Genomic DNA, 19,476 nt, shown 5'->3' on the forward strand with positions numbered 1-19,476 from the left:
TAAACTTAATATGGCATTTATAGACAATGATCTTATGTTCTAACAAATAAATTAAATATTCCCCTTAAGTGTCTCTAATACAAACCATCGGCACTATATCCCATTACAAGGAATTTTAACGAGGTCCTGTACTTTAAAAAGAACATTGAAAAGTCATTATGAAAATGCATCGTTTTCTCCCAAGACATTTAATAGCCTCCCTTTTTATACACCTCCTCCCCCTATCTTGTTTGTAAAATAGGCATCTCAAACACGCAGGAAAAATATTGACACAAATGATTCACTCTGTGACACAATCAATGACTCGGACTGATGGACAGCATAGCCCTATAAAAGTGGAAGGTCTGTGCAGGAGGAAACATTATTTTCCTGGGACTGTATTTCTAAAGACAAGCGGAGAACAGGATAAAATCCACACACTGCTGAAATTGTAAGTTCTCTTATAGAGAGATCACTAGTGCTTATATGTAGTACTGTAATATTGGTATGGAAATATGTGCAAATATTTATGTCTATTGTGGAAGAATGATAATATTTAATCTAATAATGATAGTAATCAATTATTAATAATTTATAGAATTATTAATATTAACAAAAACATATTAAATAATACAAATAATTGCTGTTATTTTATTTATTATAATTATGATGAGAATTTAATAAAATTGTACTATATATATGGAACAATGTCTAAAACAATCCTTCTTTTATAATTTGCAGTTACATTCATTTTACCACTTCAGTCAAATAGTAATACAAAAGTTTGAAAAGTTATTAAAAGATGATATACAATGGAATCAATAAATGGTATTCAAGCCAAATAAGTTGTTTACGGTTTTTGCACATTTCCCTAAACTAGTGCAAGATATAAAGATAAAGGGCAACAGAATTACTATAATACATCTTTTGCTTGTATGTCATAAAACAATTAAAACAGCTAATGTAAAGTATTAAAGAGACAGGGTTTGGTAACAATTTCTCTACATAAACATAATGGTTTTTTTTGTACAAAACTTAGCTCATTACATTTCAGTGAATTGACCTGAACATCATCGTGAAAGCTTCTTTCACCGAGGCAGTGAAGTTTCCTATCTACTCTAGAATACAATCTTATTTGAACCCTGTGCACATAATACTTGGTCATAGTGCAAAAATGAAATGTACAATACACAATAATAAATGTTACAGTATATTGTAACAGTGTGAAAAAGGTAAAATTGTAGTCCTGACAAATAAAACAAAAAAAAGCAGGCAGCAGATGGAGCAATAGAACAGATTTCCACCAATTGCAGGATCAGATTGCCATCACTGTTCATTTTGCTATGTAGCCAAATAGTACAGCAGAGGTGATTGGATGACAGGAGTATATGCATTCATTTACAAAACTTTTTTTCCAAGTAAATAGCTCCGATCTATTTCTTCCAACTGCAAACTAAGCTGTTTGTCTTTAGTTGTTTTTTGTCTTTAGTTGTTTTGTATTAGTTGAGGTGCACAACAGATTTTAGTTTGGCCATAATATAGCATTCCATTTCATAAAACCACAGCTGGAATATAGAGTGTTCTGAGACCTTTCTGCATATTTTCTCCAGATATGACATGTCTTTGGCAGTTTAGTTTATTACAAATGCCAGGACTGCTTTTAAAAACTTGTGAAAGTGTAGATTCTTGTTCCCAAAGCTGCATGTATGTGATAACCTTTAGTATCCCTCTTCTATCCTTTACTCATCTGCTACAGATTAAATAGCATATTGAGCTATATAGTCCTAAAGCAGAATTACAATTTGGAATAACATCCAAAAACATCTCACAACTTCTTATTGCTCATATACTGTTTCCCGCATTTCACAATACATGTGTAGGGAACAGCTATCATGAAGTGTTGGGTCAGAAGAAGATCTGTATAAGTGAGAAAAAAGCATTTTGTTTCTTACTGTCAGATCAGTAATCCTCCAGTTTGTTTACCTAGCTGTTACAAGCTTAATGCGTACCTAAACTCAGAATTTTCACTTTACCTAAAAGTGCAGACAACCCTTTTATGTAAGGTAAAAATTCTGTTGCTTTTTTTTTTAGGTGCAACGCCCTTTTTTTAAAACAAAAAGGGTGCAGCACCGCCTTCTAATTCTCGATTGCCTAGGCGATGTAAATGAATGGGAGCACAAAGCTCCCGGGAGACTCTTGAGTGCTCTTTCTGCGCATACCTGAGCATCTAAGAAGGAGTTTTTTCCCCCAAATAGAAAAATTTGCCAATCTCACTGTGCATGCTTGTTTTTTCATCCTACATCAACCGATCTCGTGCCTGGGTCGGGTGACGTAGGATGAAAAACCAAGAAGAAGGGAAGATGGTGGAGCCCAGAGTGCCGGCTCTGGAATGGATGCGATGGATGTGGGACCAGATGCAAGACACCCCCGGATAGATCTGACTGCTCTGCAAGGTCAACCTCCCAACCATTCCCAGGCTCATCATCACTCATTCAGGATCTGAACACTTCATCCCAGCAATGATCTGCCTGAAATGTATAGAGAGGAATCAGAATAGTTTTATACGAGTGTAAACATTTGATTACCACGGTTAGAGATGAAGCAGCAAAAAAGAAAGTACTGTATGAGCAGATTAAACTATACCTTTAGCTGGTGGTGTGCAGTAAAATCGGAGTACACAATATATAAATATATATATATATTTACGCAGGAGAGGTGAACATACAATTGTGATGATCTTCCAGCACTTATACAATCTGGTACTCTTTATATGAGTATTATTTCCAAACCAATTCTAATCCTAGCCCTTTATACATTAACAGTGACTTCTATTTGTTTTCTTTGTTCAGATACAGTAAAGCAGAACTAAACTAAAAAAAAAATCATACTCACCTTTACTTCCGCAGAGCCCTCCGGAGCTGGCCTCATTTGGGTCCTGCGCCGCCCTGAAATCCGCCTTCATACCCATCTCTGCATGTGTGGGATCAGCATTTTTTTCCCATTCAATGAGGGCATGAGCAGGAGCACCCGGAACCCATGTCACGCATCCCAGAAGGCTCTGTGTTCCCATTCTGTCTTTACTGCCAAAGGGGAGGGGTTTACCATTTTTTTTTTAAAAAAGGTTCTTTATTTTGTAATTTTTACTGTACATAAAAGGGCCTAAACTTTTATGTAAAATAACATTTTTGGTGATAGGTCTGCTTTAGGATCAAAACTACAAAACCTATTCAATAAAAATATAAGAACAATAAAAAAGAACCACAATCCTTGAAGTTACCTATATTTCATAGGAGTTGATGTACTAAGGTATGTTCGCTAAGCAAAATTAAAGTTTACTTTGCAATCTGAATGTTCACTGAGTTTAATAAATAAGCTTGTGCATTGTCCACGCTGAGTTATTAATCACATGCAAGGGAATTCAAATAAAAGAGATTTTTTTTTCTTACACATGATGTGAGGATTAAAGTGAGCACAGCATCCCATTATTTACCAAGATCAGTAAACATTCAACTCCTTTAGTAAATCAACCCCAGTGTGTTTTGTCCTAATGTATATTTATGTTATTAGCAATAGTGTTGCCAGAAACTTCATGCAGTTTATTTCTAAAGCCACTCTTGATTATAAGTGTTCTGAATCCAAACATTAACGGGGAAAATCCTGCTGGATTGTTTTAGTGTCCAGAGAGTAACAGCTGCTAAGTGCAACAAAATGGCATGGAATGACCACCAAATGTCTGTGGAACCATTGTGTTAGTTAAAATTAGGGAGACGTGTACAGCGGCGGGTAGGGTATTTTTTTTGCAATTTGGAGAGCAACAAGTTGCAAATCTTTCCATTTACATCTTTGTGTGGTATGACAAGGTGACAGCATCACACTAAATCTAAAACTATGTAATTACAAATATATATTTACACTAAATTGTGTTTTTTTTCCACAATGGTAACAAGATATGGATGTAACAACAAGTGACACAATAAAGAAATATTTGCCCCACTAACAGTGGAAGTAATTAAGTTCAAGTATTGGGCTATATAAGGTTCAAACCACCAGCAGAATTGCTGCTCAATACTTGATTTATTACATGCTACACATAACTAATCTAGTAACACTACATTAAATCTAGCAGTGATAACACACTAACACCTTAAGCTACGTACACACTTCCAATTATTATCGTTGGAAAACGAACGACGAACGTTCATGCACGATATATATGAACGATCGTATAGCACCGATCCTGCACATAGAGTTAACGACACGATCGTTCGTAGATATTGTACACACAATAGATACGATCGTTTGAGCGATAGAGGAACTATGTGCACGACAGGAAAGTGACGGACGTTCGTTCATCACGCATGCTCTGAACATGGACGATCAACGAACGACCGTACACACGAATGATGTTCAACGATCGTCGTCCAATCCGATCCGTCGGTCCGGTCGTTCGTTTCCAGCGACTTTCCTCGTTCGTCGGCGTCGTTGGTTACTTTTTTACGAACGATTTTTTGCCCAATCGATCGTTCGTCGTTCGATTGGAACGATAAAAATTGGAAGTGTGTACGCACCTTTACTCACCTTACTTTGTCTGACACAAATCCTGTCTGCAGTAAGTTCTAAATGACCTGTTTTTATTCCCCAAAAATATTCTATTTTTAACTATCTCAGCATCAGAATTTTGACTGAATATCAACATCATTGGGTTCTTGTAGAACTTTGAACCAAATTATTGATATTCTGGTTAAGTCTGACTTTCTCCTAACTTCAAACAGCAACACTTTTCCTCTTTGAATACTCTGAAATTGAATTAGATTTGTCATCTTCAAAATCATCATCATTTTTAGTCTACTGATAACTGTGAATAGGCCATCTGATAAATGTTTTCAGTTTGGGGGATTTTATGGTATTACTGGCTTACTATAAGAAACTATTCTTTTTAGAAGTTTGCTTTATCCCATTAAAACTACCTAGATCTGCTTCCAAGTATGCCTCATGCTGAGACCTTTTCTGTGATTGACTGGCATTTAATGTGATATATAACCTAAGTGCTCTCTTGACATTTAACAATGCATTTCTGCAATTGTGATTACAGCATTGAGGTAGAGCTAGAGCACCAATGGTATTTGTCAAATATTCCTTTTCTGTTTAATGTTAGTTATGTGTTTCATATGATTCCAAATGTATTTAAAAGGACTCAACTAAGCCCTGTGGTGTTAAAAATCTAAAGCTATCTGTTTCTTACACTTTACCTGCAAAAAGAGTTTAGGCTCTGCTATACTGCCATGATCTATGCGAAGTTTAAGATTTATGGGATCTGGCAATATTGAGTAAGTGCAACCCTTATGTTTTAACAAATCATCTGAGACACCTTTCGACTAATAAAACTAAAATAAATTTGTGTATTTACATAGAACCATCATCTTCTGTGGCATTGTATAGTACATTATAGTCATTAGTGGGGTAATAACACATTAACAGTCCATATCTTTACAATATGAATATCTAGCTAACCAAAAGAAAAAATAAAAGTTGGTTGTGTGGGAGATTTGCAAAAATGTATGGACAGTGGTTATGTGAAAAGTATGTTTGTAGGTGCATTTTAACAGTGTACATTAAGGTTTTAGGTTTCTATATGCTGCCAAAGATAGTTTCAAAGAAGGAGCAAGAGCCCGTAAGACGTCTCAGATAAAAGAGCATGAGGAGGTGATCAGGGGGGAGAATAAGAGGGTTTCATGTGCAGAGCAAAGATTGCTGTTAGGATAATATATCCTGGAAATCCTCTGGCCACTATAGTTTCCTCCAACATCCCAAAACCCATGCTGCTATTTTAATTGTCATCCCTCCCCAAAGACTAGCTTAAGACTTAAGTTGAGCTCCTCTGGGGCACAGGTAAAGAGAATCCATACTGAGAGATAATATAAACTGCAAAGGCTGACATGGTTTTAAAAGCTTGCCTAGTTGCTGTTCTGATCATCTGCTTTTAATACTTTTACTGAAGAATATAGACTATCATGGGACCCAGGGTATTCCTGCAAATGTACAATGGATTTCCTAAAAATTGTTTGCTACTCGCTCACTTTTTTCACTCCTTGATGAGATTAATTACAGGTCTACTGGATCACCCAGGTTCTCCCTAGATAGTATATCATCTGCATTCTGCATTAGATTAAGCTCAGTGAGTTAACTGTATCGGGCCATGAATCATCTGTTTTAGAACATGATGATATACACCTGCATTTTGGTGGCCAGATTACTAAAACCCCTATATACAAAAATTAGTTTTATTTACTTCTGGCTACCTAAACAATTAAGACAGAAGTAGTAATAAGTAGTCTGTCCATTTTTTTGTAATCCTACAAAAAATAACTGCATTAAGATACACTTATCTAAGGATTATAAATAGTAAGCAGGAAACTGCAGTGTATGTGCTAGTAATGAGGATTATTGGAGGTGACCATTAGGTATGCAGCTAATTTATATCATCTTTTTACACTGTGTCTGTTCATCCAGCATCCAATTTTGCAAACAACTGCATAGACATGAAAAAAACTAGTTGTTAATGCCTGTAAATGCCATGTTGGGGGAAGGCTCTATGCAAGCAGATGGAACCTTAACACTCACAATACTTAGTGCATTTTAAATGCAATGCAAGCCACAAAAGCAGGTTTCTGTGGTAGTTTAATGCACAATACACATAGAAACAGGAATTATCAGACTATTAACATGACTTTAGTCTTCATGGAAATCTCTCCTTACTTTTTGTGCATTTATTTGAAATCCCACAAAGTCCACACATTATGCTGTTTTCAAATATAAAGTCCCTTTGGACATACTATCAGGATGTGGCTGCCTGGGTAAGTTATCACTGATATCTGATATATGATTTGGGTACACATAGACACTTTATAAACATTGTAAGAACAAGATGGCAATTTATTAAATGTCATCACTAATATAATATACCTTCCAAAAAATGACATCTGTAGAAGAAAATCTTACCTTACACTTTCTCATGGTGTCATATAACAAACTAAATTGATAAAACTATTTTGTGGTCAAAATGTATTGAGCAATGAAATCAAAATGATGTCAGTGTCCTTACAAATTAAACAATGGCTTTATTGCTGTTAAGGGTCATGTGTCCATGTATGTATTCTCTTGTTTTTCTTTGTTAGCTGTAATACTAGTATCATCATTTATTGTGTATTACAATCTGATAACATGTTCATTCCACGGGACAACATTTAAACTACATCAAACCATGACATCACATATACCAAATAGGCCTTTTGTTTTTAAAGATTGACTCCGGCATTTATTGTGTTCAGGATTTTGATTTTCTCCCATATGTGACCCCACTGTTTTTCTGCAATTCATATATCTGTGAGACCAAAACAACAAATGGAAGAACGACAGGAAGGAAAACACAACAATAGAAATCTAATTAGGTGCAATCACTCTACCAAAATGTGTTATTACAGTGATTAGAGGAAAGGATTAAAAAACCTAACAGAGGATCTTCCTTTTCTCCTACCAGAACAAAATAATTATTTTTGCAATGCATATTTCTAATAATCTAAGCACTCGTCCTTGAAAATAATTTTAGCAATGCCTGTACTCAAAGGGGTCTTTTTAAAAAGCAATAAATCTGACATTCCTAGCTGAAGAATCAATTACTGTCATTGGACCTGAAAAATTCTCTATAGTATTTTGCAAATATGGAAAAATGGGTAATCAGGACATTTCTAGTACCTTCATTTAAGACATTACAACAAACAGTACAATCCTGGATGATTCTAGCCCAGGGAATGTTTCAGGGAATGTCAGATCTACTTCTTTATAAATGGACCCCGAAGTGTGTTTTGATTACATTGAAGGGTAAATTTGTTCCTAAAGAGGGAACCATCCCCAGCCCCAGATTCTTTTTATACCTGCGATGGGAGAGTGGGTGGGTTCTGGTGTCATGGTGTCACTTTGCGGGAAGTTTCTTCCTCTTTGAGTGACACATAGGCAGGGGTGTAGTGGAGTGGGCATGTTTACATAACAGTGATGCGCATGCCCGCCCGCCATGGATAGTACCATGCCCCCTCTTTGTTTTTTACAACTACACCCCTGCATAGTTCTAGTCTCTGTGTCTTCTTGAAATATTACAAGATCAGCATGTGTTCTAATTTCAAGAGAAAGGACCAAAAATAACTGCATTAACATATACCTACTTATCTAAGGATTATAAATAATAGGCAGGAAACTGTAGTGTGTGCTAGTAATGAGGGTTATTGGATGTGACCATTAGGGATAAAGCTAATTAATATAATCTGGTTACACTGTGTCTGTTCTTTCTGCCCAGAGGTATCAGTATAGGTTTCTGATAAGCTTACCTTCACTATACCAATAAAAGGCCTTTTAAGATGTACAGTAATGGGCATTTTAACATATAAAAGAAATAAGTAGACATTGTTGCTGCTACAACAGAAAATATAATCAGTAATTGTTCTAGAGCTACAGTCTATGCTAAGTAAAGCAGCCATTATTATTATTAACTAGTATTTCTATAGAACTGACATATTACACAGAACTTGTAGGAAGTTCATAGTTCTATAACTATCTGCATGTTTTTTGATTGCTGGAAGAAGCCAGAGTATTCAAAGGAATCCCATGCAAACACAAGGAGAACATGAAGCAGGAGCAGATAGTGTCCTGGCCAAGATTTGAAGCCAGGCCACTGAGCCAATAGTGCTGTCAGGTTTTTCTGTTTATTCTGAACTTCAGAAAAACAGCTAAATACAGAGGTGAATGACTTATTTGAGAGTTATATCTGCCAAATGATTTGTATATTTGTCTATCAAATCCTAAGATTTAGACAGCTTTTCAGACATCTAAGCCAACTTGGTGATCTGACTTTTGTCTAGTGAAGTTAAGTAATAGCCATTATTGATTGGCCTGTCACTGGACGGAGAATGAAGTAGCAGACTGATTGGATCATCTGTGTTTTCTACTCATTCATCCTGTAAGCATTTTCTGTGTTAGCACATGAACAGAGCAGTAATATTCTTCTCCGTCCAGTCCTATTTCTGCTGTATAGGAAATATATGATAAAAGGTTGATACCAAATCAAATTCAACCACCTGAAAGCTCAATGAAGCTTTTGCATCAGTTGCTATCATACTGTCAGTCTGTATATAAATCAATAAATACACTTGTTTTTTTTTCTTTATATTGTTATGCATTGTGGATTTAAAATTCACTGTGTTGGGAACACCCTGGAGAGCTGGACCATGACTCTTGCATTGGCCCAGGTTTCCATCAATCTATAATGTCCTATATTATGAATTGTTACCAAATATTAAGCATGCTGATAACAGGATATTTCAAACTAAGAAGATTTCAACCTTTTAGTATTAAGGTTCCTTTAAGGTGTAGGTGGTTATTAAAGTTAGCTTGATAGTTCTAGATTTTATTATCCCTGGGGAGTGATAGTTGGCTACCTTCTGTCACACGGGAGGAACCTGGCCCTAGTATGGTAGAAACCACTAATCTGGTTAAGTTACCTGCTGGACTATTAGGTGACTATATAGGTGACATTTAGCACCTTTTTATCCGGCCATCTAAGACAGGTTAAATGTGAAGAGAACTAAAACTGCTGGAGGACAGGGCAGTCCTGAGGCACCATTGTGTGGCTAGGAATGGTGCAGGACAATGGGTTGTCTAAAGGACAAGCCTGATTCTCAGTGAGACTGATCTCTGATGGATGAAGCCAGAGAAGAAGAGACCCATAGGAGAGGTACTTCTGCATGAAAGCCCATTTCTGCTAAGCTTGGGCTGTCACCTTAATGGGAAGACCTGTTCCAGAGGAGTGATCCTTCTCTCACTAACAAGAATGAGTTCAGCTATGTTGTGGTTAGCTGTCAATGTTCACTGTGATTTATGGCTACTGGATTTGAGCTGCTTGGACCTGACACTTGCTGCTGCTCCAGAAACTCTCTTCTTCATGTTGAGTTACAACAAACTACATGACTTGCAGAAAAATCTTTTGCTAAACACAGCTGAGGTTGTGGGTGATCTTAGGCGGAGTGAGCTCTTCTTCAACATCTCTTTAATGATCAAGACAAACTCTGCAGTTGATTCTTTTCGCATATCAAAGCACAGCTTGCTCCAGAAGTTAATAAAAATCTAGGCTAATTTTTTTTTTTTTGCTTTGTTTGTGATTAATTAACAGTGAGGATTTTATACAGTAACTTACACCACACTGCCTAATATTATGTTGAGACAAACATCTGTCCTAATTTATTAAAATAATGTACCTGTTCCGACTTACATACAAATTCAACTTAAGAACAAACCCACAACCCCTATTTCATATGTTAGCCACGGACTACGTGTACCCTTAATTTAGGAAGATGTAAGCCTCTATGTTCTATCAGCTGCTCCCAAAGGGGTGAGTGAAACTGTGAAAGTAACCTGATTGTATTACAGTAATAAATACAAAAGTGTTAATTGGGCTTTAATGTTTTTGTTAATAAACAAAAACCTGCACAATTATTTGCCTCTTTATAAAACACTTTCCAGAAACATAAATCATTCCTTTGTTGAATGTAGTGAATAATGCAACACATTAATCATGATGTGTTTTCTCTAATAAGAAAACAAATGGTGAGTAATCACAATTCATACCATACTTTACTGTGTAGTGTGGGTGTTATTCCTATTCAGATGTAAACTGTTTTCATAGTTGTCTTTAAATGTTTATGATGTTTTTATTATATATATATATATATATAAAACTGAGAATATTTTCCTTACAAGGCTTGCAAACCCTTAAAAGTTGGCTGCATGTCTGCATAAATATTACCAATATCAGGATCTGATGTTTATAGCACACACGCAAACAACAGTATTCTGTATATTGCTAGAATTATTTAATATTATTAAAATTAAACAAAATAAGAATTCCATAAAATTAACTAAAGTATTACAAATCTTTAGTTAAATGCATTGAAAACCTTAAAATGTATTTGCATTTTTAAGAAGACAGCAGTGTGTCAGGACCAGAATACTGCTATTACTTTATTATCTAATTACAGTCTGGGAAGTATCCTAGAATGAGATGTAAATCCAATGTGAATCTTTGCCTGCTTTCTGTAATAAAGACCTACCTCTGTTTCTCCCTATGAGCCTGATTTATTAAAGATCTCCAAGGTTGGAGAAGATACACTTTTATCAGAGAAGCTGAGTGATCCAGCAAACCTGGAAAGGATTTGGTTTAGGATTGAAAACATTTGCTAACAAATAGCAAATGACTTTTAAGAAATCCATTACAGGTTTGCTGGATCACCCAGCTTCACTGAAGAAAGTATATCCTCTCCAGCCTTGGAGAGCTCTAATAAATCAGGCCCATTCTGTGCGGGGTGACTAGTCTTGTATCTGCCCCCTACTCTTGTTTTCTGCAAGCTAGCCTATTGTGGATGACTAATAAAGATTATATTTAAATGAAATGTACATGAAAAGTGACAATTCTACACATCACAAACAATGCATGCAGCTATGTTTGAATTACCTCTTTTACAGAACACACTATTTGTTACGGCAATGAGAGCAAGTGTTCTGTAGTCCTAACACATTTTTTTATCCCAGGGTGGCAGTAATGTTTCTCCAGTACAGAAAAAAATAATACCACCCTAAGACACCAAATGTGTTGCTGCCAAATAAACTGTATGCCAACATAAACTAATTAAATTACCAATGCAGCCTTTACATCTAAGGATTGGTAAGCTGCAAAATAAAACTCTGTTTTTTTGACTAGATACATTTTAATTTTTCCAAATATACACTTTAAAATTATAATGGTTTTGAGTTATTTTTATTTTTGGTAAAGTGTGTGTATGTTTAAACTGATTTTATATCAATATTTTTATATATACAATTTTTGTTTTCCCAATAAACATTTCAAACTATTTCCAGAGCACTCTGGGTTATTTGAACAAACATCCTATAAGGAACAAGGGACTGAGAGTTGGAAAAGTTGCTGCTATCACTCGATTATTCATAGTGTGTATGTTTCAGCTATTGAGGTTGGTAACAACCTCCATGATGGTTTAAGCAAAATAATAAATGTATTAGGTTGTATAGGAGGGCGTGCTGAGAAGTACCTGTCATTGCCCCCTTCCAGATGAAATAGAAAAATGAGTGTGGGGGCATATGACAGCCTAATATCTTAGTATGTAACTAACCAAAATGTAACCAAATTGGTTGCTGTTGGCATAATTTTTACTCTATTTTTTGTTATAAAATAATGTTTCTGTATATTCTAAAATGTTAGAAATGTAATATGCATATTGGCACTCACTTTAAATCACTGTTATGCTTTAAAATAAATACAGATACACTTTTTAGGGGGCTGTGCCAAAAACAACTAGCCAGCAGTGTAGTCTATGATTTCCCTGCAGCTGATATTTTCCCTATTACTGAATAACCATGCCATGCCCTGCACTATGTCACTGTGTAGAGGCATCCATATTGGTGGAGGCAGGGCTTTGCTTTCTACTCTCAGAGCCTCCAGCAAGGAAAACAGCAATCACCCTTCATATTTCCTGTGACTATCAGAGACAGCAGGATCTCAGATTTATGCTCTATACACACATCAGATAATTGTCCCCTGAGATTAAAGGTTGTGCTCATCTAAGTAGAAAAATGCAGTCTGCAATGGAGGATGGATGAACCACCGAATGGGAATAACGAACGTGCACTCCTATGAAGAAGCGCCCAGAAGTGTGCTGCTCGCTCATCCTTCCCTCTTCATAGAACAGACTTGTGTTGTGTATACAGCACTCATTTATTCATCTGTGACTGGAAACAATCTTGAAAGATCTGTTTCAGTGACAATCATCTGACGTCTGTATGAGGTTTTACACCACAGACACAATACATACAGGAGTGACCAGGCATGATCACATACCAGGAAGTTCAGTGCTGTATGTAATGTACGCAGCGCTGTACATTAAATAGGGGTTGCAAGTGAAAGACTACTACAGACAGTGACACATGAGGAGAGGACCCTCCCCTAAAGAGCTTACAATCTAGGTACAGTTAACATGTTCCCTATAACATAGTAAGGTCTCAATTTTTTGGTTTGGGTCCATTTTTAAATGTATTCAGTAAAATTGATTGTTCAGTACTGATAGTCATGCAAACCTATACAAAGGCAACACAAATTCAGAAAATGTGAAAGTTTCTGCTGCTCTCGCCTCATGTATGTCAGCGTACAGACAATATAAAACAGCACTGAACGCCTCTTGGCAGCACACACAGCTTGTCTGTACTCGCAGCTCTTGGGCTGCCTCCTTTTCTGTTCTTCTGTTTCTAAGTCTTGCCATTGAGGTGGAGAAAGTAAAGTGGAGTTTTTCTCTAATGTCACCTCCCATATGAATCATATTAGCATGTGTTGTGTACAATAGGTCTTATTGTAAATCCTCCTAACAAACACACAGCACATGGCTGAGATTGCCGCATTCTGTGATTTCCTGCTGGCTGGCCTCTTGGGTCTCAGTTGTTGGAGGTCATATCTTGAAACACGAAAGAATTTATAAATAAACTGGTGGAGAGTGGCTGAAGCGTGACACAACTCTGACTCTCTCTGTCACCTTGTAGGAAAAAGAAAATCACCTTGTCCAGCCTGGACTCCACTCTACAACATGAAGAAGTCTATTAGACGAATGTTTACCACTACAGGGGAGAAAGACGACAGCCCATATGAGGGGGTGATCCTGCACACTGACAGCTACGAGTCTATGGTGGAAGATCCCCAGCTCATATTTAAGGTATGTAGAATGACATGTGCATGTGTTTTTACTGCATTGGGGCAGAACACTTGCCAAAATTTCACATGTATGTAAAGAATTCAGAGTAATATGCTGCTGCATGAAATCCAACTTTGTCAGCTAAGAACAAGAAACACCTTTTAGTGCAAAGCATGTGGGCAAAGGATCACACCCCTGCCGCACCCCTATGTGTGTGAATCACAAAAATGATTTTGCACAAAAATCCAAATTTTTTTACCCACTACTTTTCTAATGGCCTTTCAAAAGAACAAGTGAAATCATCTAGTGGTTGGATGAAAGGTTTAGTGTGATATAACACTTTTAAAAGCTGGAAATGTGTTTTTTTTTTTTTTTTGTTTTTTTTTATTTATAGCAGAATGTACCTTAGACCAGGGGTTCCCAACATCTGACAGGTGGGCTGCCGGGTCAGGAGAAGGACCTCACACCGGCCAAAGCCATGGACCATGTCTCCCGAAGACATCGTAGGCTCAGGGAGGTGGGTGGGTTGTGTTTCTGGACACAACCTGCCCACTCTGGTTCTGGTATCATGAGGTCACTCTGGGGGAAGTTTTGGGGGAAGCACTCCCTCGGATGCATGGTCCAGGGTCTGTGCATTTAGTGTTCCCTGAGCTAGAAAAAGTTGGGGACCACTGCGTTGAAATTTGGGACCATTGAAATTTGGATGCTTAAGAGAGACAGTCCCCCTAAGAAAAGCAGCTGAAAGCTAAGCAGTTAGCAAATGTTTGAATAAAAAACCATATATAATATTAAATAAAGTATATTTTATGAATATTTAAAGGAAGTGAATTGATTGAGAGGCACCTTTAAAGTCCATAGGGGTTTTATGAAGCAATTGATTGTAAAAGCCATACAATGAAATTGCAACCTTTAAGCAGGGGAACTACTAAGCTGCTCATACACTTACTAATATTATTCATAATACAGCTGTTTTTAGCATCTTAGCAGTATTCAGGTGTACTGACATAAATAGTCATGATATTTCCCAGTATATTGAACACGTTCTTGGAAAGTCAAATGACAAATACTTTCCCAGTTGGAGGAATATTTAAAAGTCATGAATGAGACTTTCACCAAATACACCTAGATAGTTTACCTACTACAAATGTTTGCACAAGGGAGGAGAGGGTTAGATGATACTTGTAGTCCATCAGACAAAAAAATTAAGTGCTTCTACTGCATATTTTAGCTACAGTGCCTGTAATGACAATTGGTGATGTTTATATTGTTATAATATATGTTTATGATTTTCATAACTTCATCGCATGACATTTTAAATAAAATAAATTTGCCCAATACTATAGCTTTTAGTACTATAATTTACACTAGCCTTGAAGCAGAACTAAAATTCCACAGTCAGGTCAATATTGCAGAAAAAGACAGGTGATGTCCCTTCTGCAATAGTGCCCCGGGTATCGGGCAAAAGCTGAGCTGCACCCAGTGTTCTCCCCAGCCCCTTTTAGCCGGGCGCACCACCTGGCACTTTTCAGCAAACACCTGGCTGTTTTTGTATGGTTACTGATGAGCTGGGTCACAATACAGGGTCTGCCATCCGCCTACAATTCCTTCCCACCCAGCTCGAAAACATTTCTGGGTTGAGCACTTGTTGCACCTATGCAGCACCAGCTTTGGTTGCCAGTATACCTGGCACTCCCAGCTTCCCCTGCATCTGCCGGGAATAAATTAACTCACATAGAGCGCCTGTGTGGAAATTATTAGTTACCCAGCCTGGGCAATCATCAAAATCAAAATCAAAATAATTGTTTTGGGGGCTCCTGGTGATTTAAAACAATAATGAAGGAAGAGTAGTGACTGGACACAGTTTCTCTCTTTTTTAATTCCTTTTTTTTTTTCAATCCTCACACCTTGTAAAACGCACTGAAAGATTTATGAGACTATAACGAGTGTCATGTATATCCTATGATGTTTCTATATGTCTTTTTAATATTTAAATCAATTATGGTTTTATGAATAATTTTGGATAAAATGTCCATTATAACATTTATATGTTTGCTTTCTTTTCTTAGATCATGTTGCCAAGGCCAAAGCTGCCCTTAGACCAGGGGTGCCCATCAGGTGGATCACGATCTACCAGTAGATCGCAAAGGCAACGCGAGTAGATCGCGGAGCCCTGCCTTTCAAAACAAACTCTACCGCACACAGGAGTTATTAAGTCTAACTTTTTATTGTTGGTAGATCATTTGACTTGGTCATTTTAAAAGTAGTTTGCAAGCCAAAAAAGTGTGGGCACCCCTGGCTTAGACTTTTCAGGCTGTAGAACTACAGAATTTTTTAATGCATTGTTCCTTCTTATGTTTTTTACATTGCTTCCACTTTTCAAAGCATTCCAGTATGAATCACCACAAACCACATGTTTTGTTCTTGCTGTTACTGTGCAGACTGACCAGCCATTAAGGAGTGAGACACTTGACTGCAGCTGAACATTTAAAAGATCTCCATTGATTTTTTTCTGTAAAAAGGGTTTCCCTAACCTTAGATAATCCTTCTGTGTTTTGCTGCCCCTGCGGGCTCCTTTGGTAATGGGGTAACCAGGATTAGGTTTAATATAAAAAGGGTAAAGGACAGGTTAGGTGATGAAAGTGTACTAAATCAATTTTAGTTAAATGATGTTTGATCAATTAATTCTCTGACTGGATGCCCTTAGTGACTATTGTTTAAGCAATTTAGAGAACACCTCAAATCTGTCCTGCATTACTGAACCCCGATATTTGTCTCAGCGGCATAATAGAATTCAGTTTATTGTAAATGGTTAGCAAAATCTCAGTGATGTGGCTAATTATTACAATAGATGTGAGATCACCTAAATTTGTCATGTCTAGTGAAAATCTTATGTCTGCTGATCTCAAATGAAATCTCTGGACAACACATCTAAGGAAGAAATCAGCTTTTTAATAATCTAATCTGATTGGCGTTGATTGCCTCATATACTCACTTGCCCTTTACATCCGACTAGCACATAATTTAAAGCAGCATCAGAACCTTCAATCCCATTATTATTTAAATAAATAGTGCTTGTTATTGAAATAAAATATTTCTTTACCTTCATATATATTTACAAGTGAAATGTGTGCAGCAATGCTCCACCCAACCAACCCAGCTGCTCGATAACAGCTGGTAAAAAGAAAGTGTACATGAATACCAACACTTGGTTCATTTCCATACCTAATTGAACTATTGTATGAATGGAAGATATAATTGAGGTGACATACTCAGAAATTGATCTATTAGAGTTTTACAGTGTCCAGTCAACTGTCTGCCCTATGTGTATCCAAAAATATTTTCAATATCCTCTTTAGGATGACAATTGAATTTGTATGTAATTCTTATACCTGTGCTCTGAAGTCAAGCTAATGAAAATACTAATTTGAAATGCAAATAAATATCATGTCTAAGGGCAGGGTAGCCAGCTGCAAATTTTTACCAATTAGGGTGACACAGCATTTACAAGTGTGCTTCTTAGGACTTGTTCTCACTTTCATTTTATGTTAAATGTTATTGTATATTGTTGTTTATTATTAGCAGTAATTGACATTAGACCAACTGGTATTTTTATATTACAGCTTGTTAAGGATGGACATGTGTGCCGTGTGCGAAGTTTTATACTGAAGAACCCAGGATGTTTGATGACCAGAAATGATTTACATGCCACACCACTACATTATGCTGCAAAATATGGACACTTGGATATCATAAGCATGATAGCTAACGAGGGTACTGATGAAGGTAATATATAAGAAAAGTTTTTAAATGATTGTTAACAGAAGTCTAAGTTCAGAAATACAAAGTAACATCATTGCTACTTCTAATTTATTCAGTTTCATGTATTTGTAGTGATTTTAATTATATCAGTAACTTTACTAGAAAAAAAGGGTTTTCAATTTTTTTTAATAATCAGTGTTTCCATTTGACAACTTAAAAGTTAGGCTATATATACGTGTTCTTTTATGATCCTTTCCAATGACAAAAGACTAAAAGATGCATGAATGAGCGCTGTATATACATACAGTGCTGCTCTCCTCTATGGAGGGGGGGGTGAGAACGAGTGAGCAGCACCCCACTGTGCTCTTTCACCTTCACTTGAATTGCGGTCATTCATCTTTTGTTGTTTGTGGATCCGCCAGGACAGATTGATGAATAACGCCTGACAGCCACTGTACACGTCAGATTTTTGGCCGATACTAGCCCTGAATCGGACCAGAATTGTCTGATGTGTGTACATAGCCTTAGTTAACTCTTATCAGCCCCAATTAATTCCTCCCACCCTGCTGGTTTATATCCACTTTTTATAAATCATTATTATTTCTTTTTTTATTTTAATTCCCTTTTCTAAATTTGTTTTTTTGTATTGTTGTATTAAACAAATGTGCAAATTAGCCTTTTTAAAAAAAAAAAATAAACAATGGTTTATTACTTTGTGCCAAAATTTTAAGTATCATAAACACGACAAATGTTAGTGAGTAAGATTTATATTTTTATATATCGTTATGTCTGCAGTATCACTAGATTTTTTAAGTAGAAAAAAATGTTTTTTTATTTAGTTTTTTTGCATGTATAGAGCTTAAAAAAGCTTAAAAAAGAGAAAAAAAAACAATATATTTCCTATAGTCTTGTTTGTTCCATTACATACTCCCTTTATTTGTGGCTTTGACCCTCACTGCAATCATAAACATATATACTGTAATAGTACAAACTGAACACACATTAGGGGACATATTCAGGCAAAATTATCAGTTTGTATGTAGGGCCCTTTCTTGAACATTCAATCATGTCAACCTAGTAATTGGCAACTACATTAAAGTATATTCGCCATGTATACCATATAGTTACCTTTCAAGTTTGTTTGACAATCGTAATTCTCATAGAACAAATAAACAAACACTTTTGTTGAACAAATTTACTATGCAATCTATTTATGATTGTACCCTTATATGTAATTCTATAGTATCTTATGTAATGACAACATTATCATCAGAACATATTGGCCCATAGCAGAAATGTAAGTTGCTCTTGGTATACAAGTATCAGATATCGAGTGGATAAAGGGCAGCATCTACACCTTTTGTATGTTTTATGTGTACAATCATTATAAAAGTTGTCATAACAAGTTTCAGTATTTTTTTTTCCTTTGTAAAGCTGCTTTCTATGCAAATTCAAGATCCACTTTATCTTTTGTCCTGTCATCGTCCCAAAAACAGGCATTTAGGGTAATTGGCTTCCCCTAAAATAATTGGCCCCACACTTTGGTAATGATGAATGACTATGGTGGGGACATATTGTGAGCCCTTCTGAGGGACAGTTAGTGACATAACTATGAACTTGGTAAAGTGCTGCGTTATGCAATGTATGAACAAAAAAAGTTAATCATTTGAAAAAAAAATTATTCTAGAAGAGGTAAGGAGAAATCTTTTAATAGGAACTCGGGTTCTGGAGACAACTGTTTAAAAGAGGAATACCCCTCACTTGGAATACCGCTCACTTTTGTAGATTTTTTCTCACATCTTGTTGCATCTTTGCGACTAGATTTCAAAAGAAATATCCCCCATTATACTGTTTGGAGATGGTTTTCTGGCCGGCGATCTTTTGCTGTGCGCCATCGCAGTATCAAACACTGTTTATTCTGTACAGCGATTTGCAGCAGCAAGGA

The 19,476-nt window shown here is 36.4% G+C and overlaps 1 protein-coding gene across 2 annotated transcripts in view; it reads left to right on the forward strand.

Moving 5' to 3' along the window:
- The first annotated feature begins 353 nt into the window (after positions 1 to 353).
- Positions 354 to 19,476, forward strand: part of TRPA1 (transient receptor potential cation channel subfamily A member 1) — a 64,026-nt gene continuing 44,903 nt past the window's right edge. For both annotated transcript variants that reach the window (XM_072411060.1, XM_072411061.1), the window contains exons 1-3: positions 354 to 430; positions 13,624 to 13,793; positions 17,393 to 17,555. In XM_072411060.1, coding sequence (XP_072267161.1) covers positions 13,668 to 13,793; positions 17,393 to 17,555 — 289 coding nt within the window. In that variant the 5' untranslated portion in view covers positions 354 to 430; positions 13,624 to 13,667. The remainder of the gene's footprint in view (positions 431 to 13,623; positions 13,794 to 17,392; positions 17,556 to 19,476) is intronic.

This window comes from Pyxicephalus adspersus, chromosome 5 (genome assembly GCF_032062135.1).
Source record: "Pyxicephalus adspersus chromosome 5, UCB_Pads_2.0, whole genome shotgun sequence".
NCBI classification, from domain to species: domain Eukaryota; kingdom Metazoa; phylum Chordata; class Amphibia; order Anura; family Pyxicephalidae; genus Pyxicephalus; species Pyxicephalus adspersus.